The sequence below is a fragment of the Mycteria americana genome, chromosome 1 (genome assembly GCF_035582795.1).
Source record: "Mycteria americana isolate JAX WOST 10 ecotype Jacksonville Zoo and Gardens chromosome 1, USCA_MyAme_1.0, whole genome shotgun sequence".
NCBI classification, from domain to species: domain Eukaryota; kingdom Metazoa; phylum Chordata; class Aves; order Ciconiiformes; family Ciconiidae; genus Mycteria; species Mycteria americana.
In genome coordinates, this window is record NC_134365.1 from 14141454 (window position 1) to 14168404 (window position 26951).

Sequence of the window (26951 nt, forward strand, 5' to 3'; positions counted from 1 at the left end):
CTGAAAGAATCTGAAGAATACTAGTTTTTGGATAGTCCCTTGAATCAAAAAGATGAACCAGTAAATTTTGTAAGCAATTGATCAACTTTATTAAATCTTCGAAATTTTGCAAAGATAAAGTGGATGGAAAACCCTTCCTGGAGCATAGCTGTCAATGATTCACTATCAAATTGGAAAGATGTATAGAGTAGGGGTCTTTTTTGTGTCTGGGATTAATTGTGATTTGGGTAACAAAACAAAAATTAAGCAACATAAAAGGATTTGAAGACTATAATAGATTACAAACTAAACATCAACAGCATCATTATGACAACTGATGTTTTATTTATTTGTGTTTCCATTAAAATGGGAAAGCCTGGATCAGGTGGAGGAAAGGACAGAACAGCTTGAGTGTACAGAGGGAAAAAATGCTAATATACAGTGCAGGGAAAGGCAAAAATTACAGGGACAAAAATTATGAGAGTGGGCAGGAGGCAATTTGTTCATCAGTCATTTTTATTTTCATTCTGCCCAATCTTGTCATTTTGAGCATTTAATCCAGTTTCATGTCATGTTCTGTTGCTTTTTCTATTCAAATGGCAATTTCAGTATGTCATGTGCTGCTTTAGCAGTCATAGTAGTGTTGTAACAAGGATGATATAAGGATAAAGGGAGAGGTAAAATGTATTATATTATCATCATCTGTTGCAAAAAAATCATAAATTTGCATGCAAAGGATGAGTATAAATTCAGACCATTTTGCTGAAGCTAGCTACTAGTAAAATATTAATTTTACAAAATTAATAGCTCTTGAAATTTAGACAATGTGTATTACATAAAAGTCAATACATTTTTTGCTGCCTTTTAAGAATCAAATTACATATACATGGTCTATAATGCACTAAATTCAAAATGAAAACAGCATAATTTATTGCTTCTTAATGTAGCATTTATCCAAATGATATATTTATCTCATCACACAGGTACTAGACTATGTAGTTTTCCATGAAAGTTATTAACATGATGCAGATTGATTTTTTTCCAACAGTACACACTAGAAGAAAATAGGATATGAGGAAAGATTCATAATTCAAGAAACTCAATTAGAAGTGTTAGAGCAAAGGTCTGTATTTTAAGGACATAACAACAAAGGCTAAAAGAAGTGGAAGGTTCATTTTGTGAATGTATGACAGTCTGCTAACCAACAGCAGTGGAAGTACTGAGTTAGGCTGATGTCAACTTGATATTACAGCAAGTCATGATGGACTGAGTGGCTTTTGTTCAAACCTCTGTCCAGTTTTTAATATTTTTACCTAACCCACCAGGCTAAACAATGTTACTATGTGTTATTAAGAAAGAAGGAGAGAGAGTGTGCGTGTTTGACTTCTTGCTATTTATATGTTTGACTATCTGCTGTTTACATGAGAAAAACAAGACTGGCTTCACTTGAAGGTTTACTGCTAGAAGGGATATATCTGTTCTCAAATAAATCTTATAATATCAAAAGATGTCCCTTCTGATAAGCATTTGCTGCTATGCAGGCATAAATGACTAGCCAGTAAACCAGAGATAATATGATACAATTCTGCTTCTGTGCAAAAATTCTGAAAGCTATTCCAAGAAGCTAAAGCCAGTGTCAATGCAACAACCTCCATGGTGACCAAAGTCATATATTTAACTCTGAATTTTGTATAAAGTTCAACAAAAGAAAACAAACACGTCAGTGGAAGAGAAGAAATGTGAATAAGTGATGAAAAGCCAAACTGACCCGTCAAGCACAAGTATGAACTGTTAAAAATTATGGTAAGAATGAATGAGTCATAGTTCCCTTTAAAAATTGACAAAATGACCGAAAGACCTCATTTATGAAATCTTATGCTAATTGCTTACTTTGGTTTTCCACTGCACATTTTTTTCCTGAGTTGGGAACAACTTCTAATACTAAGGTTACCCTATATTACCCATTAATGATTTACAATGTTATCAGAGTTAAACAAGTTGGCCTTAAATTTGACATGCAGAATGACCTCTTTGGAGATAATTTTTGGAGAAAAAAATCAGCCAAATGATCTGACCATTTTCTAGAATAAGTCTAGAAAAATAAGTTTTCACCATGATTAAAAATAAGGAAAACAAAGCAGAAATGTAGAATATATTTTGGAATGTTATACCATTTAGGCTTATTTTATTTGGGGAAGGGTGGGGGGTAAAGATATCTTGTACTAGCCATACGCTTCTTGTTGACATATCAAAAATTCTACTACAGCTGAAAATCTCTAGAAAAAGTATGGGAGTAGCTGGAAAATAAAGTACTCCTCAAAGTGCAGTTTCCATACTTTCAGCAGACAGGAGGATTTCTGTAAGGTGAGAGGTCAACTCTCTCTGAGACTTGAGCTGTCCTGTACTTTTGCAGCTGCCTTGGACTAAGAAGAAAGGGGTTTTGTGCTACAACAATACTGGAAGCTGTGGGCTCACCATATACTGGCACTGGACTGAAAGTGAAAATCTCTCTCCCTCCTGTATACTTCACTTGAATGCACAAGAGATTAGAGAGAGACTGACTGTGCAGCTTCATGCTATCTTCAGTATGATCTAATAGCAGGATAGGAAAGGGGCAGTCCTATTTTCCTCTTCACTACAAATTCTCACCCCTTCCTTTCTACTGACCTTAGGTCCAAGGCAGAGAGAGAGTTGGGCTAGCAAGCCAATCTGACAGATCCAAGCTGGAAAGAGACCAAGGCAAAGGAACTTAAAGCAAGAACTTTAAGAAAAATGTGAAGTATGAACAAAGCCTGCTTAGCATATGAGATACATACATTTTTATTATAAAGAGGGCAGAAATTGATTGCTTTCCATTGTCACTGTGGGAAAGGCAAGAAGAAAGCTGCATTATTCACTCCAAAGGAAATTTCAACTGCGATTTATGAAAAACTTCTTTTTTTAAAAATCTAGCAATGATGAAATGCTGGAAAAGGATACCCAAAGAGCTATCTCTATCAACTGAAGTTTTAAAGAACAAATTAGACAATTATCTGCAGAGAATCTACTTCAGTGTAAATTTTGGACTAGATGATCTCTTAATGTCTCTTCTGGCATCACATTTTTAAGGATGCCATTTGATATGTATTTCATATTTTAAATTCTAAAATATTTCTAGTATTCTAAAAGTTTCCTTAACACAGAAAATTCTGCAAAAGAAACTGAGTTCCAAAAGGTTTCTTCTATCACCATCAGTTATTAGTGTCTCAGGAGCCACTTACCTTGGATTTTTCCTGCAGCTACTGAGCCTTTCTAAAAGTCATGATGCAATTACCTCTATAGATAGAATACTACAAAAACAAGACCTCTCCATTCTCATTCCCCTTAAGGCCATGATCACTGAAAAAAAATAACATGGTTATCTATTAAGCACACCATCCCCATCAAGAATATGCCCCAAGTATGTTTCTGCTTCACAAAATGTTCTTACCACTTAGAAGAAAAATCAGAGAAGAAATAGGGAAGCTACAGATAGCCTGTGGTATTCCTAACATCAAAATACATGTTTCAGATCGATTGATTTGGACACAATATGCACTGTTATAGATAAAGCTGGGGTACATGGTACCTCATCTAAACACTGAAATGCAGGACTTGCTGTTACATCAGTGGATCCCTCATCTCGGCTATAAACTGTTGGAGCTAGAGCACAGAGAGGTTGCTCCTTCTCAATTTCCAATTCTGTGTCACTGGAACTGGAACTTTCTTCACCAGTTTGACTCATTGTTTGAAGTTCTAGGAAGTAACAAAAATACCAAAATACAGTTAATTAGATCCAGGGATATATATGACTGTGCAAGATAAATGTGTACTGTAAAGAATACAACATCGACGTGTGAGACCCACGTTCAAACAACAAAAGTCACAATGTGAGCAAACTAGGTGGGTCTCCAGTTACAACTTCATGAAAGACTTGTAAGAGGCTGCACTATCACTCTGTCATTGTTTATTTTTGAAGTCCTCTAATAGTTGGCTATGTTACCATCACATAAATGTTAGACAACATGCAAAACTATTTCTTAAAGAACAGGCACTGAATAATAGGTTTAGGCTGGAAAAGGCCTCTGGGGTCATCTAGTCCAATCTCCTGCTCAAAGCAGGGCTAACTTCAAAACTAAATTGACTTGCTTAGGGCTTTGACCAGCTGAGTTTTGAAAATCTGTTAAACTGGGGAGTCCAGCCGTTGCCTTCAGGCAGGTCCTTATAAAGGAAATCCCCAAGTGGATGGGAGTCCTATAGGTATAACTGCTATGAACTTTTCTCTGTCATTTCCATCAGACTAATCCAAGAATGTGTTTCCCCTTCTCTCCATCCAACATAAGCCCACCCTTCACGGTGTCCCTTGACCTTGCAGGGAGTAATTACATAGAAAAGGAACCCCCTCACAGAACATAGAGATCTTGAGGACAAGAACTGGTCTAACTTGTGTGCGTAATAGCATTAAAATTATGCACATCTGTAAGTCATTGCATGGCCATACTTAAAAAAAAAAAAACAAAACCAAACCCAACAAATAAACTCCAAAACCATACACAATGAGAAAGCATGATATAAAATCTGAGAATAGGAGGTAGAAAAATACTGGAAAAAAGTAATTATCCTGAGATCTCCTCATGTCGGAGCTCCTATGTAGTACTAACATTTCAGTTACGTACCAGGTTACATTTTTAGTATCTCTGACCTCTGCTAAAATAATATGACCCTGAAAAATATCCAAGTGAACTAATTCAAGAGTAATAATAAAACACACAGGATTCAAGCTGTATTTTGATCCCTAGTACAGTGTAGGAATCCCTTTTTTCTTTCCCAAAAGACAGAGCTTTAAAAGAGGCTAAAATCCAAATTTTATCATTGTAGCTTGCTATAAGCTTGATCCTGAAGAAAGCTCTTTTTCAAACTAGGTAACAGGTTTTTAATAAATACACAGAGAGAGAAATAAAAGAAAGTCAGAACAAGTAGGGTTGTTGGAAAAGATAACTCTCCTACAATTATATTTGAGAAAATCCCACTTTCATACCACTCATTTAGGAATAGAAATCTGTAAGATTCTTGCATTAGGAACAGCTAGATCAAGGACATTTATTAATTACTTCTGAACAAGATGATACCTAAAGTCATCAAATTACTATAACTTCATGTAACTTCACTTTGTGTTTACTACCTCAGTCCAGCACTTAAGAATTATGTTCCCAGGCATCAATCATCAGAACTGTCTGAGGTGTGTGAAAATGCTGAGATGGAAGAGGGAGATGGGAGGTGGAATATAAGGGGATACAATGCTCCTGGTACCCTGATAAGACAGCAATGTCCATCAGGTTGGTACTTGTCATTATATCAAATGCCAATTCATAGCTGCCAAAAACATCTTCCAGCCTAACAGTATCTTAAGAGTTTTGTATATTCAAAGAGTTTTAAAATATTGACCTTTTGTATGAAGGCAACATGAAACAAGACACAAATTTTTCAGGAGAAAGATATGAGACATGGGAGGACTAAAGAGAGGCAATAAGCATCTTACAGAGGGAAGAGAGGGGAAGAAGGACTTCTGAGGCACACAGAAATCTTGCCATGGCACAGTGAGATGGGGGAGCCATACAGTATTTGTAGAGCAAAGTACAGCAGAAAGTGGAGATGGAGCATACATGGAGGAATCCAAGAATTCCTTCACAAATTCACTGAAGTTGGCTGTAGATTAAATGAATGGACAAATCAGTATCGCAGTATTTTAGTTCAAAATTTTGGGAGAAAGATTGCTAACTTCTGCAAGTGTTCACCTGACACCAGAAGGTCTTTCTACATTAATTATTATGCAGAATAACTGTTATGCAGAGAACATTGTATTCTGCTGTAGGACAAAATCATTATAAAACCCATATCAGCTGCCAAACATGCAGAACCCACCTCAAATTAGTCAGTCTTGACATCATTCAGCCTTTCCCATAACATATGGGAGATCTTTCACTTTTAAAAGAGAGCTTTTTATTATTAATCAAGGACAATCAAAATTAAAGCTGTAATAAAATCGAGAAGAAATTTTGAGAATATTTCAGTAATATATATCAGATTTCTCCAATGAAACAACCAGAGCAATTTTGCATTCCAAAGCCAGAAAGCTGACAGTTAAGAAAAATATAATTTCTTTTTATAATTGTGGTGGGAAAATGGATATAAAAACGATGTGTTGTATGTATCCACCTTTTGAAAAGTCATTTGTCTATAAAGGTAGTGAAATTTAAACTGGCAAGTTTATGACTTTCTTCAGTGCTGTTTGGAATTCCTTCAGGAACATTTTGACTTCTAGAGAGATTTCAGCGGCTGTATTTGCTTATGGAAAAAAAAGCAATTTCATGATCCCTCCTGGAGGAGTCAAAACATTGTGAAACAACTGTAAACATCACAGAGGCCAAGAAATAAACTCTGAAATACTGTACATAAACATGCATACACATTTATAAATAGAGAGCAATTTTTCATCTATAAAGAACTGCTGAATATTTTAGCGTACGCATTTCATGTTTATGGCTGCTGCTGCTGCTTTATTTGTTCCTCTAAGCATATTGGAAGAATTTAGACAGAGGAAAAAGCAGAGTGGCAGAAACTCTAAGCAGAACAATGCCAAAACCTGAGAGCTTCACGGGTGTAGACATTTTTGTCGATACTTGTATGTGAAACACACAGTTGACGCCAGTCAAAAAATACACTTCCTTGCAGTATGGTAGTACAAAAGAGTCCTCGCCAAGACTCCAATTTGCTGGGCAGGGAGAGAACAAAGACAATCTTTTGAATCTGAAAAGTTTATAATATTATGTTAAGACGCAACTATAGACAGCTGAGACAGAGGAAAAACAATTAGACAGCCTTAGCTAGCGTGATAAGCGCTAGTCTCCACTCCTTTTTAAGAGGGAAGGGGACAGACTGTAACAAAAGATATGTACAATTATGGGACATTAAAATAAGTTTAGCATTCTTCAGTTACCTACTACATAATTAAATTTAAAATTCAGTTTAAATTAGATTACAAAATTAGATATATATAAAGTTCAAAAAGCAAAGTGGCAAATTTGTATTTTTGCAGTATCTGATAAATAAACAGCCTAATTCAAACAGAAATGAAAGTTGGCATGATTTCTAAATTTACAGAATAGTTAATAAATATGGATGTTTTCAAATTGTAGAACTGCAAATAACATCACAGCCTTGATCCAACACACAGAATTGCAGAGAAAGGGAATTACAAGTCTGTTTTGGAACACGGTTCAAATCAGGCTGAGAACTGTCTTGTGAAACAGCTTCAGGATCGCAACAATAATAGAAGTCTGAACTCAGATTCCCAAGACTAATGCCAGCATCTTTACTTCAGTATCCCTCTAGCAAACAGCAATGTTCGTATACAAGTCAGTGCAGAATCCAGATAGGTGACACTTAGCTGCGTTGACTCTTTCCAGAGTGACAGATGCAAAAAGTAGTAAAATTTCATTACGAACATGAAGAGATGCAACTCCAAGTATGAAGACGCACCAACTAGACTAATTAAGAAGACACAAAATTTATAAAATCTCTGTTGAGGAAACTACACTTCAAGTGATTGATTTCATTAACATATACTGATAAACCCCTTTAAACTTTATCTTAATCCCTTGCATTTGTAAAGTTAGAATCATAGAATCATTTAGGTTGGAAAAGACCTTCATCGAGTCCAACTGTAAACCTAACACTGCCAAGTCCACCACTAAACCATGTCCCTAAGCGCCACGTCTACACGCCTTTTAAATACCTCCAGGGATGGTGACTCAACCACTTCCCTGGGCAGCCTGTTCCAGTGCTTGATAACCCTTTGGTGATGAATTTTTTCCTAATATCCAATCTAAACCTCAGAATATTTACCTACATCTTCATGCTACCTCCTTTTGCGCACAAATCTTAAAAAATAAAAATTACTCTGAAAACAAGACAACTAACTTAGCGTTTCACACTGAATTAGTTAGAAAAATTATGTAATGTAGTTGGAACATCAGAACGGCGATATCTAGTCATACCAAAAGCTGATCTAGCTCCGTATACTTCCAGCCAACACCGGATGCCCGGGGAGGGACAGAAGAATCCACCAGTCACAGTGTGGTGATGCTTCCCTGAACCCATCCCCTCTCCCCTTGAACTCATGCAAAACTTTCTGTATCTGCAAAATCTAGGGGAATGGAGATTTTCATCTTACCTCTGCATGACGTGGGTAACCACTGTTTTTTGTTTGGTTTGAATCTGGCTCCTTGATGCCACCTAGTTCTTTTACTGGATGAGTCACTGAAAAATCACCACCTTTCTATGCCACTAGGTTTTTTCTAATGTTGTATCTTCATTTGATAATCCTTTTTCTAGGCTGAAGAAGCCAATCTACCTGCTGTCACTGGCATAAAAGCCCTTCTCTGCCTTCCACTGTCCTTGTCACCCTTCTCCAAAACTTTTCCAGTTCTACCATATCACCTTCAAGGAGAAGGGAAAAGGTGAGAGCTACAGATAATATTAGTAACATAGGAGTACCATGGATTTATTCAATCGCACAGAGATCTTCTTTTCATGCCCTAAAATGTTATTTCCTAATGCTTCTTTCCTAAAGTTAAAGCTTACAGTCTTGTAAGCAGCAGACCTTCTGTTTTAACTGGGCAGAGCCTGTGCTTCAGCATGAAGGGTTGTGTCTTTAAATGACAAAGCTATGCCAACATTAAATAACCATTGAAATTAAAATTACATCATGTACAATAGGGCATTATAATATGCATGTAATTCAGAATGGATTGTTTGATTAGACTGTACGACCTCATAGACAACTACTTTGGGGAAATGAGACCACACCGCATGCCTAAACTGCTTAACAATTTCTGTTATAAGTTCCATTGTTTCCCCTTGTTTTCAAGTCTCTCCTATTTGGGATGGAATCAACCTGAGCCACACACGGACTTTATCTGCTGGAGTTCTAATTAGATATGGCTAAGACAGGGAGAATTTGAATGGTAGGATTTGCCACTTCCCTTTTCGTGTGGTTTCCATGAGGAACTTAATTTCCTCAGAAAATTTCTGGTAGCGTGACAAACAAAAAATCCCTGAAATCCAAACCATTGTGTGCTTTGGAGACTGCCTCTCTCTGCCATCCCTGAGAAGAAATGGTTACCATCACTACACACACACTAAAATACCAAGGGGAAAACAAACAAAACATGCTTTGCCTACCCACCGAAACCTAGACTCTAGAAGAACTAAGAAGGCTCACGGAAGCAGTGCAGAAATACATCACTGAAAAAATACAAATTACAAAATACAAATCAAGGAACTAAAATAGTGTAATACAAATATTTCATAATAGAAACACATGAGATTTTTTTAAAAACTTGGAAAAAATATCCTGACTACAAAATTCTTAAGCCTTATGACATGGAGGAACATTGATAAGTAGCTAGCCCTGTGTGCGGTGAACCTGGCCCAAATGCTGGATGTTAACTTGAAAAGAAGTAGGAGTCTCAGCACGAGCATAACACCAGCAAGAACACTCCTGCAGGGCATCGCCGTTTTCCTGAGCAGTGAAGTCACATTATTTCTTCATTGCAATTAGAGCAAATGGGTGAACTTAAACCTGCCCAGGCAGACTCAGTTTATATCCTATGGGTACCTGAAGAAGTCTGATCTTATTCTGTAATTAATTCCAAATACAAAAGTTAGAAAAATGTATTCCTTCTCCAGCCTCTCCTGTATATCCTTTTTATTTCATTCCTCTTCCCTTGAAATCTCTCTCTCACTTACCTTTGCCTAAAAGCGCCTCTAATAATGCTTTGGCTTTAAAGTCTATTTTACAACACTTTATAAGGTCTAGTTTTTGTTATCTTTTGCATGAAATACAGAATAATCTTTGGCTTACAACAACACTATAAGTAAATATCTGGCAAATGGCTAATAAGCATTGGAATTAATTAAGGAGTCATGCAGGCATCTTGAAATTGGAGCTCTAATTAAATCTTCATTTATAAATTTGATATAGTTTTCTTTTCCTGCAAGTGACAAGTCAGAAAATTAAAGATGAAAATAAATCTCATTTTACTGTTGGACTCTGCTACATGCCATATCAGCTGATATGGGACCAGCTGGAATTCAATCGAGAGCATGAAAATGAAACTGAATCAATATTATAGCCAAAATATAGATGGCATAAGTAAAACATTAAAAACATGAGGTTTCATATGTATGGAGAAAGAAGAACGTCTTTCTAGCAATTACTTTTTATCTGTTTTCTTCAGTATTTTTAACCATATAAGTATGCTTAGACTGTATCTAATGAAAAAAACCAACATGAAACAGTGAAATATATACATAGCTAATGCTTAAGCATCTTTGAATGGTTTCATGAACAAAGTTGTCAATTATGCCAAACTTGACTATATTAAAGATGATGCATAGCATAGTACAGAGCCCAACCTGATAAACCTCTGCCTACACAAGGAGTGTCGAATAGCAAGATACTGGAGGAAAAAGGGGCAGTGGGAAAGCAGCACTAACGTTTAAGAGGAGGTAGGAGACGACGTTGAGGAACAGCAGCACTGAGTTCAGGGAGAAAGGGGTGCCAGGGGTAAGCCCCACCGAACCAAAGACGGGATTCCCTTTGAACAGCCGGTTAATAGAGTTATTCGTTGAATTGGCTGTCATCTAGCGGAATTATAGCACATTGCAACCACACTTCTTACAGGTCTGTTAACCGTTTCCCGGACAAATTATCTAACATGTAAATTTGGTATTTGGTCTCAAGAGTGAGAATTTTGTAGTATTTTTTCCTCAAATCAACTATTTCTGAAAACTTGAAAAAAATAACTTCTATCTCCATCATGTCCCAAGATATTTCTTGATACATTTTTGTCTTTCTAGAATTCTGTTTTTCTATACTAAAGATCATATGTCAGGCTGGCCCTTTTTGTGTTTCATCTAATGATTTTTGAGATTGAATAATGTAAAACAATGAAATAATTTAACTTGGAGGGCTTTATTGATGAATATGAATCTTTATTAAACTTTTCACAGTGAAAATTACAGATGGACCAAAAAGCTAGGGCCATCTTCTTTCCTCTTGGACACTCAGACCTCATTTCAGATTCATAAATAATCAATGCCAGACAGTGACAAAAATGGAAATGAGGCTAATGAGATGAAAAGAGCTTGATGACCAAATATCATATTGCATGGCTTGCACGATTATTTTTGGAAAAGAAGAAAAACAACACATGGAGTGCAAAAGGGAGCAAATCAATAAAGTAACAGCCCCAGATTTCATTATTTCTTATGTTGCAATGTAGCTAAGACAATGCACCTTTCTATGCCTGTTTCACTCTCATTATTCGCAGTAAATGACATCTATGACAAGAATGCAGCCCCTGACTTTAAATCATCTATGCCCACATCCCCCACCTCATTTTTTTAATTACTGTACAATGATAATTGGGCTATGAAGTCCATAAAAGTCTTTTTAACTGTTTTTTTTAACTGGTCTAGTCTTTTTAATTTTTAATTCCCCACTTGTTTGTAAACCCTATAAGGACAATTGTCTCATGACATATTTGTACAGAACTTGGGAAAATATTTATTTGGCTGGCTTTAGAACTGCTAGGCTGTATGTTAACTGCTGAAAAGCAGTCACAATAAATAACGTTAGCCGAGCCATCTTGACAGAGAGCAATTTTGGAGCTCCGCAACACCACTTGTGGAAAAAACTGGTTTTCCAGCCCATCCGCCAAACTGCTCCTTTATCCTGTGAGCGAGGACATTTCAACACATGCAGTCTCACTGTAGGCTTAAGTGTAACAAAGACCAGGCTGCCACCCAAAGCCCTGCCATTTCCCCCACCCCATTGCTCTCTTTTCCCCTGCCTCCTCCTTGCAGATGTTCAATCCTGCAGCTGCAGAGGCTGCTGCATCAGGGAGCTGAGCAGGCTGAAACCCAACCAGCACGGCTCTTCCATCGGAAGCTAACGCTTAGCTCCACCACGATCAGCCCAAGGGACCACGGAGAAGGCCCTCACGCCCTGAGGTACCTCGTTTTCTCACGCACGAGACGGCACCGCCCTGGGCCCCACGCGGGGGGAAGACTTCCGGCACCCAGGGACACCGGCGGGGAGGGTGGGCCCCGGCCCACCCGGGACTCCTCAAACAGCACTGAGGCGGTCCCGAGGCCCGGCGCCGCTGCACTCGCTGCCCGCCTCTACGTTGGAGCCGCGGTTGTGCCTCCCCCGCCCCCGGCCGCCGCAAGTCCCCCCAGGCCGCGCAGCCGCCGGCGCCCGGCCCGCCACAGGGCCCTACCTGCGCGGCCGCGGCCGGCCCCGCCTCGCCTCGCGGCGTCCCCCGTTCCTATGGCGACGCCGGCGGGCCTCCTTCGGCCTACCTCAACCGCCCTCGGCCCGCACCCTCGCTTCTGATTGGCTCTAGCATCCCGCCCCGCTGCCCAATAGAAGCAGACCGCGGGAATGCTCCGCCTTCCCCTTTCGCTGATAGGCCGATGGGAACGGCCGGGCTCGCCCCTTTTCGGGCGACGGTAGTTCCTTCCGCGCGCTGGCGAACCACGACTCCCAGGAGCCTCCTCGGCGGCGGGGCGGGGCTGGCGCCTGTCGCTCCCGGGGCGCGCGCCAGCGGCCACCGCCTGTTTACCCGCCGCCCCGGTGCCTCTCCCCGCGGGCAGCCGCGTCACGTGACCTGGCGGGGCAAGGGCGGGGTAACGGCCGGGTAACGGCCGTCCAGCGCGAGGAGCGGCTCTCTGTCCCGTCCCACCTCGTCTCGCCTCAGGGGGCTTCCGCCGCGGCTCCCGGGGCCGGCGGCCCCGCCGGGCGGCATGAGGGCGCTGCCCCCGCGCTGGGGAACTCTGGCGGTGCGGGCGGCGGGCGGGTGGTGGGGGCCGCCCGTCCCGCGCCGCGGCTGTAGCGGCTCCGCCGAGGCCGGCGGCCGTAAGCCCCTTCAGGAGTGGGCGCTGGCGGTCGGCCCGCGGGGGCGGCTGCGGGTGCGGCTGCCCTGCCAGGTGAGCGTGCGCCCGCTGGACCCGCAGCGCTACCCGGGCGCGGACCGCGTGCTGGTGGCCGTCAGCGGCGCCGGCGGCAGCCCCCCGCCCCGCGGCAGGGAGCAGGACCGCGTCCGGGTGGAGTACGACGAGGCGCTGGGGCAGATGGCGATCGTCGCGGACGGCGTGGACAGCAAGGCCGCCGTGGACGTCAGGACGCCCGTGAAGTTCGGTGGGTGAAGCGGGGGCGGGGTCCCCGCGCGCCCTCGGCGGGAGAGGCGGCCGCACGCCCGGCTGCCAGCCCTCTCCTTCCGGCACATGGAGCCCGAGGGGAGGCGGGATCGCTCCCTCAGGTGGGGCTCGCCCGGGGCTGCTGGCGCGGCTGCGGCTGGAAGCGCTGTTGGCAGCGGGTATTCGGAAACGGCATCATGCCCCCTCTAATTAAGGCGGTTCAAACGTCCCATTTTTTTCTGTTTCCTGACTTCTTAGGTGTTTGGATACGTGATTTCTTGTTGGCCTTTTTGTCAGTAATAGTTAATGCTGAAACTTGTGCTATTAAGTAGTAGTTGCAATGAACACTTACTTATGCTCTGACAGCTGGTGTTCCAGAGAAGACGTAACTGCAGCTCAGCCGGGAGACAACAGTCCACCTGCAGTTCAAGGGTTGTCCCCAGTAGGGTTGTTGGACCTACCAGCTCCATCAGTGGTTGTTGTGCTGAGTGGCCATCGACAAGGATCAAAAAAGTCTGGAAGTAACATTACAGATGAAATACCAAGAAGGGCTCCTTGGTCTAGTACAAGTCTTGCATTATCTTTTTGGGCACAAGGGAAAAATCTGTGCAGGGTTTCTGGTACAGAACCTACAGACAACTTGGGAGAGCAGCTGTAGTGGCTGAAACCAATAAATATCTGTGCTGGACTGGAATACTGACAGTGACTCTAAGTTTAGGGAAGGAAAAGGGCAAGCTTGCTAGGATAATTCCTCTCAGTGAGCTGAGGTTTAGGGAGTACTTGACCCAGAGAGATTTGTGTTTGGTCATTGATGTGGGTTTTTTCCTATGGATTTGTGCAATTGCCTATACAGTGCAGAATAAGTTTCACCATGCTGGAAAAACTTTTCAGTGTGTAAAAACCCCAGTCCTTTGGTTTGCTTCAAGTGGTTGTTCAACACTGCTGCTTTATTTCATTTGATGTTCTGCTGCAGTTGTGGTATGAGAAATGGTGAATAATCTCGTTCTACTTATGCTTCATACATGTCGTATATGACTCTTGTAGAGCATGGTGTTACACTCTCTTGGTTACCACTTTTCCAAACCCTTACAGCAAAGACATTCTGTACCATTTGTCTTCTCTTACGGTTTTTTTCCTATATCTTGAATTCTGCTATGTTGGTTTTTTGTTGTGGGTTTTTTTTGTTTTCATTTAGAAGGACCTGAACTGTATATCATTCAAAATGGAGAAGTGCCATGGATTTATCATAGCAGCATTCTCTTTCATTTTCTAGTCTTACTCATCCCTATAATTAACTTTTTTTTTTAACACTGTTGATAACTGAAGGGGTGTTTCTTAGATATGTTTACCAAAACTTACAGTCTCTTTTGTTTCCTAACAACTAATATAGAGACAAACATTGTGTAAATAAAACCAGGGCCTTCTCCCCCTCACTGCCCTCAGTGTGCTTTACTTTGTCTGTATTAGAATGGCTGTACTGATTTGTACCATGGGTCTAGCTAGCCCACTGTCCTGTCTCTAGCAGTAGTCATAAACAGATGCTCAGGGAAGAGTAAGAACAGGATAAACATAAATGATATTTCATCTAAGTGTTCTCTTAGCTGTCAGCTGTTTTCAGCTCAGGATTTTCTGAGCCCGACAACAGCTCAGCCCCTCAGTGGGTCTCTCTTCCGAGTGTCCACTTACATGTGTAAACAGTTTCAGGGCGAGAGCTTTCTGGCAAACTCCATGCCTCTTGGCAAAGAGTCCCACAAGGCATACCATCCATTCAATTTCCTGCTATTTTATCATTCGCGTATGTGGTATTCCAAGATCATTCTGCAATTTGTCAGTGAGTTTTTAACTAGCCTGAATAATTCAGTGTCGTTGATGAAACTTTTTAACCTTGGTATTTGTGCTGATTTCCAAATTCACGTAGTGTTGAAGATGATGCATAGTTTATAGCTAAAAGACAATGTAGGACTAAGGATATTGTCAGACATCTGAAAATCCAAGTTCATTCTCTTAAACAGATCAACTGTTACCTATATATTCATTAACTCTTTCACTTAACTGTGGCAGGACTGTCTTCTCCAAGAGACTTTTGTAGTTTTGACTCTTCCCTAAGAATTATCAGTTACATTCTTACAGCTTTTTTTTTTTCCCCCGGCTTGGCAAATGCAAAGATTACCTTGGCTTGTCTGTAGTACATTCACAGAGTCCATCCTGGGATTACAGACAATCAAAGCGAAACCCAGCGTCCCATTTATTACCCTTCATTTCTCTGGTACCAGGTGTGTCTGGTTACTGTAGCTGTTAGTAATTTAATACTTCAGTTTCTCCAGGATCTCTGAGTGACTATTATGTGTTACTCCAGACTTGGTTACTCTCAGGAGGTAGAATTCATTGTATTAAGATCTGGAGAATCTCAGCCTTTATGAAGAGTTTCAATGTGGGGAACCTTGCTGAAGGTCTCAATGAATCCTGATTGATGGGGAAAAAAAATCATTTGGCTTTTGTCCTGTCTTTGAGATTCTTGCTATATTCTGAATGTCAACCAACCCTGCAGACTGTCTTACAGTCTTCCTTCTTGAAATAGGTTTTATTAGTTTGAAGGTTTCTGAGCTGTTCCACTTGGGTTTGTGGTAGGCTCATGCAATTCAGGTTCCCTGGACAGTCTGTGGATTATAATCCCCTTCCACTAGTTGCTGTTTGTCACCCCATAATTAGCATGAAGTTAGAATTGACTGTTCAATCTGTTATCCAGGCATATCCAGAGATACATTTCCTAAAACATAAATTTTTTTTGTACTCAGTGAAGTAGAATTGCTACTTGCCAGTGAGGTTCTGCTTTAAGTGACCTTTCAGCTCTGGGTTGGCTTTTGGGTTCTCTGACTAGTAGTTTGTGCTTGGGTCCTTTTCTCTATTTAGGAAAAGGATTTATTTTCCTTGATCTTTTTTTTATTTAGGAAAGAATTATCCACTAAACATCATTGCATAAGCAAAAGATCCCTTGTAAAAACACATCTCAAACCAGAAGGAAACTGTTGTTGCTCTGCAAGCACTTTAGCTTTTCTCTGGCCTTCCTTGAATCCGTGAGGAGGATGTTAACTCTGTTCTGTTTAGACCGTTTTATCTGAGCTCTTTTTCTGTCACTTAGCTGTAAGAAGTTGAAGTTGATGTGAATGTCTTTACAGTGTTCTAGCTTCTTTCTTGGTTTTGGAAGTTGCAGCATTTCATAACAGCTTTTGCGATTAGGCTGGAGCTTATCTAGGAAGCTCTAAATTAGCTAAAACTCCTTAGACCTTGAAGAGCATGTGCAGAAGATGCTAGATGATGAGCTTAAGTATGCATTTTAAACCAAAGGCAACTTGTAAGCAGTCCAGTAGGGCAAGTACTAAAGGATCCTCTATTTCTGTCTTAGTGTCTAGTTTTATGCTGTGTATGCAATATCATACACAATCTGATAATCCTCTCTGATACATTTAACCTCCATAGATTATAGATGTCAATGAATTTCTCTTTAATCTAGCTTATTTATTTTTCTTCAGGTCACATGTATATCTTAGCTATTTATTCCAGGGACAGCGTAGGCACATGGCTGTTAGGTTCGGAGTCTGCTCAACGCATAAAGAGAACCCTATGTCTTGGCATCCTGAACTGCATATGCTAATTAAACCTGAAACCAGCTCTTTGATTTCTGGTTACTGTACATTGACTGAGTACTCAGAACTAAACCCAACTGAGGTCTTGCATAACCAGAATTTGAGAATCATCTGTCCTGTCTTACCATGTGGTTTTTATATTTTGCTTTAGTACGTACATGTTGTATTAGAATCATATGATGATTTGGGTTGGAGGGGCCTTCAGAAGGTTTCTAGTTCAACTTCCTGCTCAAAGCAGGGTCAACTCCAAGGTCAGAGGAGGCTGCCTAGGGCTTTATCCAGTCTGGTTTTGAAAACGTTCAAGAATGAAGACTACGCAACCTCCTTTGGCAAACTGTTCCAATGCTTTTTCCATATTATACCCTGGTGAAGAGAACAGAGGCTTCTATGCCAAAGTCAAGGAGGAGAGCCATGAGTGTTGAAGTGGTGGCCAGGTTTCACGGAGCAGAATACCAAAGCTCTGTCCCCTCTGGCACAGGATCAAGCACTCCTGGTCTAGGCCCGCTTGTAAGCCAGTATGGGTTTTTAAATTTTTTTTGTTCCTTTTTTATTATCAGTTCTCCTTTGGAAAACTTAACTCTTCCACATTAGTCTTATTTAAGTCCATGAGATCACTTAGCTTTTTGGCTAAATACTGTAGATTCTTCTGGAACTAACTAAGCAAACTAAATGAATGTATGGGTCTTGAATGTTTCTGTGAGTTACCAAAATCATAATTTTATGGTATCACTTAAACAATTTTTCTGCTTACTTATATGAGGGGAGATGGGACTGCTTGCTTCTGCTTTTTGTTTTTCAGAAACATTAGTGGAAAGCAAATGTGAATGTTTTCAACAGTGTATTTTTCAGAAGTCTTAGCATATTAATGAGTTGGAAAAAAGATCATCAGTGTCTACTCCTAAGTATGGCAGACTTACAGCCTCAGAGTGGCAAATACTATAATCTGATGCCCTCAATAAATAGTTTTTCCTGGACTGAATTATTTTACATGCATGCTCACATACTGGTAAGCTTCCTCTATGAGCAGAGAAGTGGATCATCATGAACTACTTCTAGTAGTCCAGGGCTGCTGAGTCACTTTAAAAGAAGTAATTTTCCAGTCTATTTCAAATATTATAGCTTAAGGTGGTATTTCTGGGGTACCCCTGCCTACATTCTGATACCAAAGTTATTTTTTCTCTATGTACCTTTATTTCCAATGCAAGTCCTTTGCACATCAAAGATCTTCAGGCATTCTTCAAGGTTTGTGTGGCTGAAGTTGGCTTCAGCTCACATCTTTGCTAATGAGGAATCAAACTAGCTATTTTTGGAGCTTTGGCACTGAAACAGATTGTATCCTGTTCCTTCTTGCTGTTGAGATTTTGTTAGCAATATTATCCAGCCTTTAGCCTGCCTCCTTGTGGAGTCATTTATCCTTGCTTCGGGAAGCCTGTTTGTGAGACAGAGGGGCTCCATTCCTTGTCCACTAATTTTTACTATATCAAGGCTAGCAAAGCACTGTGACTCTGCAGAGGATCAAGGCATGAAGTATGTTTCCAGGAATCCCTGCTGTTTCTTAACAGCATGCTCATGAATCCCCAGACTTCTGTGTCCTCTTTTGGCATTCATCTTTGATACAGCTAGGATTACACTACTAATCTGCCTTTCAAATGATGGCTGTAATATACCCTGCAGGATCAGAAGTTTTTATTAACCTTATTCTTATAAAAGTCTTATTAAGTTGGTATCATGGCTAAACTGACTGCTCTTAAGTCTTTTCCTCACCCCTTTTGACAGAAGCAATAAGGGCAAGAGAGTATCAAGCTGATTTAATTCAAAGATTTGCACAAACAAACTGCCTTTTGGACCTCCCTCTTCTCGCGAAGCAAAATAGCAAAAGTTTTTGATGTAGATCCTCCCATAGACCGTGCAGTTTTCCAGTGGGTGAATTGAGCAGTTTTGAGCAAGACAGGTTGTATTTCAAGAATAATACTGCTTTCTTTTTGAACTCTCCAGGTTTGTGCTGTGCAGGGGCATACTGTTTCAAGCGCTGATGTTTGGAGAGTAGCTCTGTTTGTGTCTCTCTGGGAACTGTGTTTAACCAGTCCAACTGCTCCCTGAAAAGTAAAACCTTATGGAAAAGTTTTGTCTCAACTTCAGAACCTGTAGATCAGCATCAATCAAATTGAAGTAGCTCAGATACTACTCAGATATTTTTAGTCTGGTGAAACTGTATAGGCTTTACCGAGCCTCTGATGATAGTCACCAGTCCAATTTGCCAGGTTTTGTGCTTTTACATGCCTCAAAGCCTATCTTAGAGTTTACTTAAATTTGAGAAACATGTAGTTTGATTAAAATCTTGGTCACAGTATCTCTTTCTTGGAATTCTTCTGTGAAGAGGCTAAGAAAATAATATCTGCAAATAAAACCGCTTTCTGGAAAACCTGCTTATCCAGTCCACCTCTTCTAGCCCTCTTTCTTAGGGAATTGTTACCTGCAAACACAGTCTGCATCCTTCACTAAATTTAACTTCTTAGTTTACTGTGGCAATAAGGTAGCACTCTTGCAGCAAAGATGTAACATGTTTTACCTCTGCCTCTTGGATTGTCCTGGTTTGTCAGGTGGCAAAACCTCTCTTCATTGTTAACTGGAGCTCTCAGTCTCTCGTCTTCATGGTCTGCAAGCTACTGTTGTCACGGTTCCAGCATCTGTCCTGAGCAGCAGCATGACAGTATTGATCTTCAGCCTCTGCTGTGTCACAGGTCTGTCTTGGGGAATCTTGTTGGGGCAGAGCTTATTATACATATTCTGATTCTTCTTTGCATATTTCTGATCACCTTAACAGATAGTGAAGGTGAAAGAAAGACTTTCACAGGTGCTTAAATGAAGGTTTCTTTCCTAGAGACCTCCTTTTCTTTAGAGAGTAGTAGGCTCACTATCTTTCTTAGTCCTTCAGTTATGTGTTTTGCAGCAAACACTTCTGCCTCCTGTTCAATTTTTCTTTTTCTTCTTTCTGCCTTTTATCCTTAGAAGAACAAACCCACTTTTTTCCTCTCCTGCCTTTACCTTTTGCCAGTTGTTACAGTGGTCATTAATATAAATGATTATTAATATAGTCGGAATCCCCAGACTGCACATTCCAAAACTTCTTTCCGGTTCCTTAAACTCATGGGTGAGCTCAAGTGGCAGAAAAATGCTTTTGCTGCTCCTGCATGAAGCACTATGAGCCCATAAATTACTCCCTTGATAACAGAGTTATCTACAAGACCTAGTAACTTTTCTTTGTGGGAGCCTATGAACAGTAAAAAGGTGAGGTGATTCAGACTAGAGGCAAACATGCTTCTTCATGCCAGGGGGGTCAGTCAGGCCTTCCAGAAGGCTAGGGAAGAATGATGCATGCAAAGTCTTCTATACCTGTTTTTGTGTTATGCTGCTTGCTAGTTGAAGTAGCATAGGTCTAAGCAAGATCTATCTATTTGTGCTGTTGAATCTTATTACTCTACATGTGGCCTCAAATAACCTGCCAACCTTCCCACCCCAAAACCTATGTCAGGGTACCCAAATGTCTCAGTAGAATTGCTAATAGAGTTGGTGACTAGAGTAGCTATGAGATGGAGGTGGAGTTTGGGAGTGGGTTAAAAAAAAAAAAAAGGTAAAACTTCACTAAAGGACCACACCCTGCTGATTCCTTGCCAGAGATCACAGGTGCTCTGCTGCCTCTTAATGTTCTCTCTTGAAGCTGGATGGCTATACATACACAGGCTTACAAAATTCTCAGTGTCAACTGTGGTTAGTGACCAGTCATGCAGTTGAAAGCATGTGGCCAAACTTTGCAAGAAGGTTCTTTAGTAACAAAGAAGCTGTTTTTTTTTCCCCTACTATATGTAGTTACTATATAACATGATCAGGTATGTCATCTATGTTAAATAGATCTAACTCTTCTTGTTCTGTTGCTAACAAAACTCTTTTAATTCTAGATTTGGATATCAAAACATCAGGGACTGGCTGCGTGAAGATTCAGAAAATAGAATGTGATAACTGCAAAATAGAAACGGAGAAGGGGACTAGTGTCTTGCAGTCAATAAAGGTACAAATAACCCTCCCCCACTCCATCAGTGTTTTAAAAGGGATTGTGTGGTGGAATATAGTGTAAAAACTTAAATACCACTTCTGGAGATGAGAAGTACTCTGATATTTCTAAGTGTTACTATGTGTGTAGCACCTCACCTTTATTTATTGCATACAATTACAACACAAAGTCAATAATACTAAATAATGTGGAGTCAGAAGTCCAGGTACCTTTGAGAGCCAAAGCCAGCAGAAACAGTGACAGCAGTGAGCCTGATATCTGCCCTCCCCACCCCTCAAAAAAAAAAAAAAAGACAGGCTGGGATTTCCTGTCTAGTAGGTTAATAGTTATGCTTGTTCAGTCAGGACTTTGCAGTATGGTGCCTATTTTTTTCTTTTCTGTGGGTTTTTTTTTTTATAATTCTGATATATCAGTGCTATTGACAAACTCTTTAGGTTAATTTTCAATCGTAAGTTACACATTACATGTCCAAAATACCTGACTGAAATATATCTGATAAATACTGTATACATCATGGTCGTGACATTGTTTTTTCAGTCTTAAGACTTCAGGTTTGCTGACATGGGCTTTTGTAGAAATAATCAAAGTATATCTGACTTAGGTGCTGCTTGGAATCAAATTCACTTGAGTAATTGGGATTGTACCTGCTGGAATTGGTATAAATTCAAAAGAAGGGCTTTTCAAATACGGTAATTCCTAAGTTTAAGTATTTTTGAGATATGAAAAAATCTTTCAATTTTTTTTCTCTACCATGGTAAGAGATGATTTTGTAGCGTGCATATGGGAAACTGAACTTAAGGGGAAATTTAATATACAACAGAGCTAGGTTTACTCCATATTCAGTGAACTACAGACAACTTGTATCTTCCAGATTCTGTGTAATTGACCATATTACTCTTAAAAAAGTAACTAAAATCTAACAAAAAGTTAACAGTACTATGTGTCACTGCTGTCTAAAGCTTTGGTTAAAAATGACTGCTATATAACAATAACAGCAAACAGCAGTACATGAGAAGCTACATAATATGAGAAAACAGGTAGTTTTGGCCAGCAATAGTGACAGTAATCATAGCATGCCATCACAATTGTCAAGAATTTTTTGTGATGTCATGGAAAAAGAGGATTTTGAGGAAAGACAACTAACTAATTTCATGGGCATCTTTTCTCATATACAATCTGAGATGTGAAAAATGTTGAATTTTTAAAAAGGAAAAAGTCAGTTCTATTTTCCTTGAGCCTTCAAGTAGCAATGAAACAATACTCTGTAATGAACTGAAAAGGAGGCTGCAAAGTCACCAGTTCGGGGTTTCTGAGACCAACTCCTCCACGGCCTCATTACAGTTTAGAGGAGCTTGTTGCTTTTTTCCTCTGTCAACCCTGAGCCTTGCTTGATTGACAAAAATGTCGGGAAAACTACAAGTGTAAAAGATGATTCTTCCCCGTGCATGCGCCTCAATGTGTCTACTACGGTGGCGGCCACAGGAAGCTTTTTTGCTCCCTTAAGCCTCAGCTGAGAGGAATGGCCTTGTCCCAGAAGGCATTTAAAGTATCAAGAAAGATACTTTCAGATTTCAACTGAAACTCTTGTTAAAACAAAGCTTTGATAGATTATAAGGCTTTGGCTTTTTGGTTAAAAAACAGTTACCTGAAGCATTCTTTTTGGGTTGTGAGTGGTGATTGGTTGTCTTTGTTCTGATTACTGTGACGGCTTCAACATACAGTACTAGAGAAGATATGTTACCACACTTGGTTTTGTTGACCCTGAAGTAGTGAGATGAAGGTTTTGAATTAAAATTACCGACCAGGTAGGTGTTCGCAAGAGCAAACAGTTGTTCAATTACAGTATCTCTTAGCTGTACGATCAGTTTTTAGTCTAATGTTTTTAAGAAGTCCTGTAGTTCTAGTAAGGCAACTGTAACTCAGTTTTTCTAATATAGGTTCAGGAATTGTACTCTGTCTTAGCAGAGAAGCGGAATTATTAGTGAGAAGCAAAATTATTAACCTTTTAGTTTTTTTCAAAGCTACTGAAAACTTTAGAGACTAGATTCTGTAGTGCAGTGTAAGAGCTGATTCCCCTTTGGGGAATGTGCTTTACTGAGCAAACTGAAGTGATACTGCCCTCCCGTGGATGGATTAAAGAGCTGTTTAATGTTGCTTCACTGTCATGCTGTTCACAAACCTCATTGACTAGCTAAGCAGGAGACCGTTTCTTTACAATGGAGAGCAAAAAATTGTTGATCAGTGACTTTAAATAAAAAATAAAAATTTTTGGTCATGTGGTCATTTCTGGTCATGTGGGGATTATTCAAGAGCACCAGCAAACAGCTTCACAACTGCTAATTCTCTTAACTTGCCACAGACTGCAAGAAGTTGTTTGTATAACTTGTAATTCAAAAAACTTGCTGATTTTTGGTATACTGTATGGTGTCTTTACAGAAGACCTAGAAATTTCACATCTACTTTCCTTAATCATGCATGCTAGTGATTGAACAGAAAAGATGAGTATTCTGTATGAGGGGTTTTTAAATGGATTTTGACTGGTACTTTTGGTGTGGTAGGCATTATCCAGCCAGTGAAATTTGTTAAGGGTTGTTTTATTGAGGTGGGTTTTTTTGTTGGTTGTTGTTTTGTAATTGGCTAAAGCCCAATTCACCCTATCCCTTCCAAGTCTCTAGGTCAACTGATAGTAGCAGTAATTCCAAAATACAGTTATGACTTCTAGATCTTCTTCAGAGTATAAATTATTCCCAAATTCTTTATTGAGAAAGCAGTGCTTCTTCTTTTTACATTTTTTCTCCTGCTTCTTATTGCAGTCCATCAGCTTAGTGACAGTGGGACCAAGGAGACCCTTTAATTTTATTTCTATGTTCAATGATTACTTCTGACTCCTTGATTGTGCCAGAGATAACAAGAATTTCCAGGTGTCTCGTGCACGATCGGTGGAAGACCTGCCATGTTTCCTCACCGTATGCCATGTCTGAGCCTGATTTGTTAAAGTCCTGCACCGCTGTCCTTCCTTTCTTCGAACTGAACAAATTTTTCTGTTTTTCTTTTAACATCTGTCATGGCCTTGACAGGCTTTTGCCTTTTACTTACTCAAACCTTTCTCCCTTGCTAGGAGAAGCCCTATGACAAATTAGTGCTGCTTACTTTCAGCTGGTAGAATATCCCATTTTAATGAAAAAGTGACTTGACCATTATAACTTGCTTCTTCTCTCAGGAAATCCTGCTGTCTTTTAGGTTGTCTCTGTTGATACCTACCTCTGAAAGCCTGGGGTTTTTTGGTTTTTTTGTTTTTTAAGAGGATAGGGATAGTCTAATAATTCTGGGGAAAAAAGTTGAGGGACCCGTGTCTTAGCAAAACTTTTTCTATCCCCAAAATGATAGAGTTAAAAAAAAAAAAAAAAAAAAAAGAGGAAATAAGTGTGTATGTCGTGGTTTTGTTTTACTTAACTATCAGTGGCCATACTGGTAAGTCCTTGCTATACATTAATTCTAATCTTATGAATTCCCATATTTTCCTCAAGTTACATGCTTGGAGGATTTGCTCTTTAACCATTATTCTGACAATGTGCCTAATGTAACTGCCTCAAAGGAACCGCAATGTCTGGCTGAAGCATCTAAATTAACTTTATCCTGCTTACTGTATATGGAGAGAATCATCTATTACATTTGTATAGAAGCTTAACTGAACAGCCCAATTATTTACAACCTTTAAAAGGTCTGAAGCACTACTGTAGTCTGAAGTTAGGGGTGTTGCATTTTACTGTGGGGAAGCCTCTTAAATAAAGAGGAGAAAGCAAGACTTAGGAACACAAAGATTAAGAAACACTGCTCTAGAGTTCTTCCTGTCTTATGAAACCCCATGAAACTTTTGGTTCTTGGTGTTTCATCAGAAATGTGCCAGAGCAGTGTAAGTCCATGTTTTCCATATTGGAAATGATTTAATATATTTTTTTGAAAGTCCTTAATCTTGTTGCTATCTGATTAGACCTAGTAAATGCAATTTATTATGGCTTATCCAAACAGGTGTTTAATAATATAAATATCTTGAATATTTTATGCTTGTTTGTCAAATTTAATGGATGGTGTCCTAAATTAGGAATAATACCTTTTTCAACAGAAACGAATATATCTGAAAATGGAGGTGGTGGTATGGGAAAATGAAGGATGTGTGTGTGTGAAGTTTATCCAGCATTAAGTATAAAAAATGCTGAATACTTTTTAAATTCTGTTATTCTAACGTTCACGCTAGTGAACTTAAGCAAAAGAGCTTTGCTGTTGAGATCCATAGGCTTCTTAAAGTCAGATTTGTTGAAGTTGCAGCTTATGAATACAGTTAGATTATTTAAATCTGATTTAAAATGTTTTTTTCCCTTCTCCCTTCTTACAAATGGTTGGTTTTTTTGTCTTTCTGAGATTAGGTTTTGTGTATTTCTGTACATTTCTTTTCTTGTCAGTTGTATGCAGCAGCAGCTGAAAGGTATAAGGGCTATAGCATTTTTTTACTTGAAACCTGGTTTCTTTGTGGAAAAACTTGAGATTGTAATGCAAATGTATGCAAAATACCTAATTTGAATTAGAAACTGTTTGGAGTGAAACACTGTAGGAGCTGGTTCTACTTGCAGGCCTAATGTTTGCACTGGTATCCATCCATAGAAGTTTATGGCTATACATACTACTCCAAGCATAAGTAGCTCTGTGGTGTGTGTGTGTGTGTGTGTATATATATATGTGTATATATATATGATTATCCTACAGACTTCTGTGACACTGTAGGTGCCAAGTCACTGGGAGGCTCCAGTTTGCAAGTTCATTTCTCACTGCCAGCTCGTGTTTCTCATCTGCTGCAGCACTGGGTATATGCATACCTTGGTTTCTGGATGGAGTATAAATGAAATGTAAGGTTTCCTCTTTCTTTCCCTGCTGCTTATTTGAATATATGCTGCATGAATGTTTTTCTAGTTAAAAAAAAAAAAAACAAAACCAAAAAAACCCAACAAACCAAAACGAAAAAACCCACCTGTATTGAGAATAAAGAGTTCCTCAGCATCATTCTTTCCCTTGTGTTTCTGGTTACAAAGAAAGGTGACTTGTTTTGAGTTTGACTCCACTGGAGATAAACGGCACATTTGGCAATCACTTGAGAAGAAACCATCACAATAAAATGGAAGTTTGACCCAAGGTGGTTATTGTGGTACAGCTTGAAACACAAGATAATTTGTTTTCTAACTATGTTTATTGTAACCATATGATTTTTAAACTTTTTTCAGAGCCATAAAATTGATATACGGACAAACGGTGGCAAAGTAATTGGTCTTGGAACACTTTATGGAAATACAGATATTCGTGCAACAGAGAAGGGTGTAAGTAAGAAGTAAAACTTTCTCTTCAGTGGCTTATTCAGCTTGTCTGTTGCAAAATGACTAAATTGTGAAAAATGTGCTGAAGAATATTTAATGATCTTCATTGGTTGGTTGCCATTTCACAGTTAACTTACATTTGTCTGTTTAATTATACTATCTTATCTTATGCTTGCTTTGGATTAGTAAACAGGCTCCATAGAAAGAGCAGTAATAAGCATGTGATTGTTCCATCAGCACAGAGATTGTGCTAGCTGATACAACTTATCAGCTTTAATTATGTAGACCCTCACAACACTCAAACTTTTTACTTGGCTGATATCTAGGCACCTGGATTCTACAATAGGCCTGTGAGTTTATTTTAGTGTCTCATGAATAGTGGCTGGATATTTGTACATGCTGTACACTTCCAGCATTATATGGTTGTAAGAACAGAAGAGTAGAATGTTTTGTGTATTTCTTTGTAGCTGAGGAAATGTAATCACATGTAATCTTGTTATGACATGCAGTGAGAATCATGAATGAGAAGACAGGTCCATAGAGAAGTAGCTTGCTTTTTTCAGCAGATGGCAGTATGAGACAAACCTCATACTGCTCTAATCTGGTTTTGTT

At 39.6% G+C, this 26951-nt stretch overlaps 2 protein-coding genes across 3 annotated transcripts in view; one reads left to right on the forward strand and one right to left on the reverse strand.

The window, feature by feature from the left end:
* Nucleotides 1–12467, reverse strand: part of CCDC146 (coiled-coil domain containing 146) — an 83734-nt gene extending 71267 nt beyond the window's left edge. Inside the window, 2 exon segments of the mRNA XM_075491252.1 lie at nt 3587–3753; nt 12345–12467. Of these exon segments, the coding sequence (XP_075347367.1) occupies nt 3587–3742 (156 nt within the window). The 5' untranslated portion in view covers nt 3743–3753; nt 12345–12467.
* Nucleotides 12468–12632: 165 nt separating this feature from the next.
* FAM185A (family with sequence similarity 185 member A) overlaps nt 12633–26951 on the forward strand; it is a 46571-nt gene continuing 32252 nt past the window's right edge. Inside the window, exons 1-3 of one of the 2 annotated variants that reach the window (XM_075491372.1) lie at nt 12635–13264; nt 20864–20973; nt 26250–26342. In XM_075491372.1, the coding sequence (XP_075347487.1) occupies nt 12871–13264; nt 20864–20973; nt 26250–26342 (597 nt within the window). In that variant the 5' untranslated portion in view covers nt 12635–12870. Of the gene's footprint in view, nt 13265–20863; nt 20974–26249; nt 26343–26951 lie in introns of both variants that reach the window. The other variant, XM_075491380.1, reaches the window with a different exon arrangement.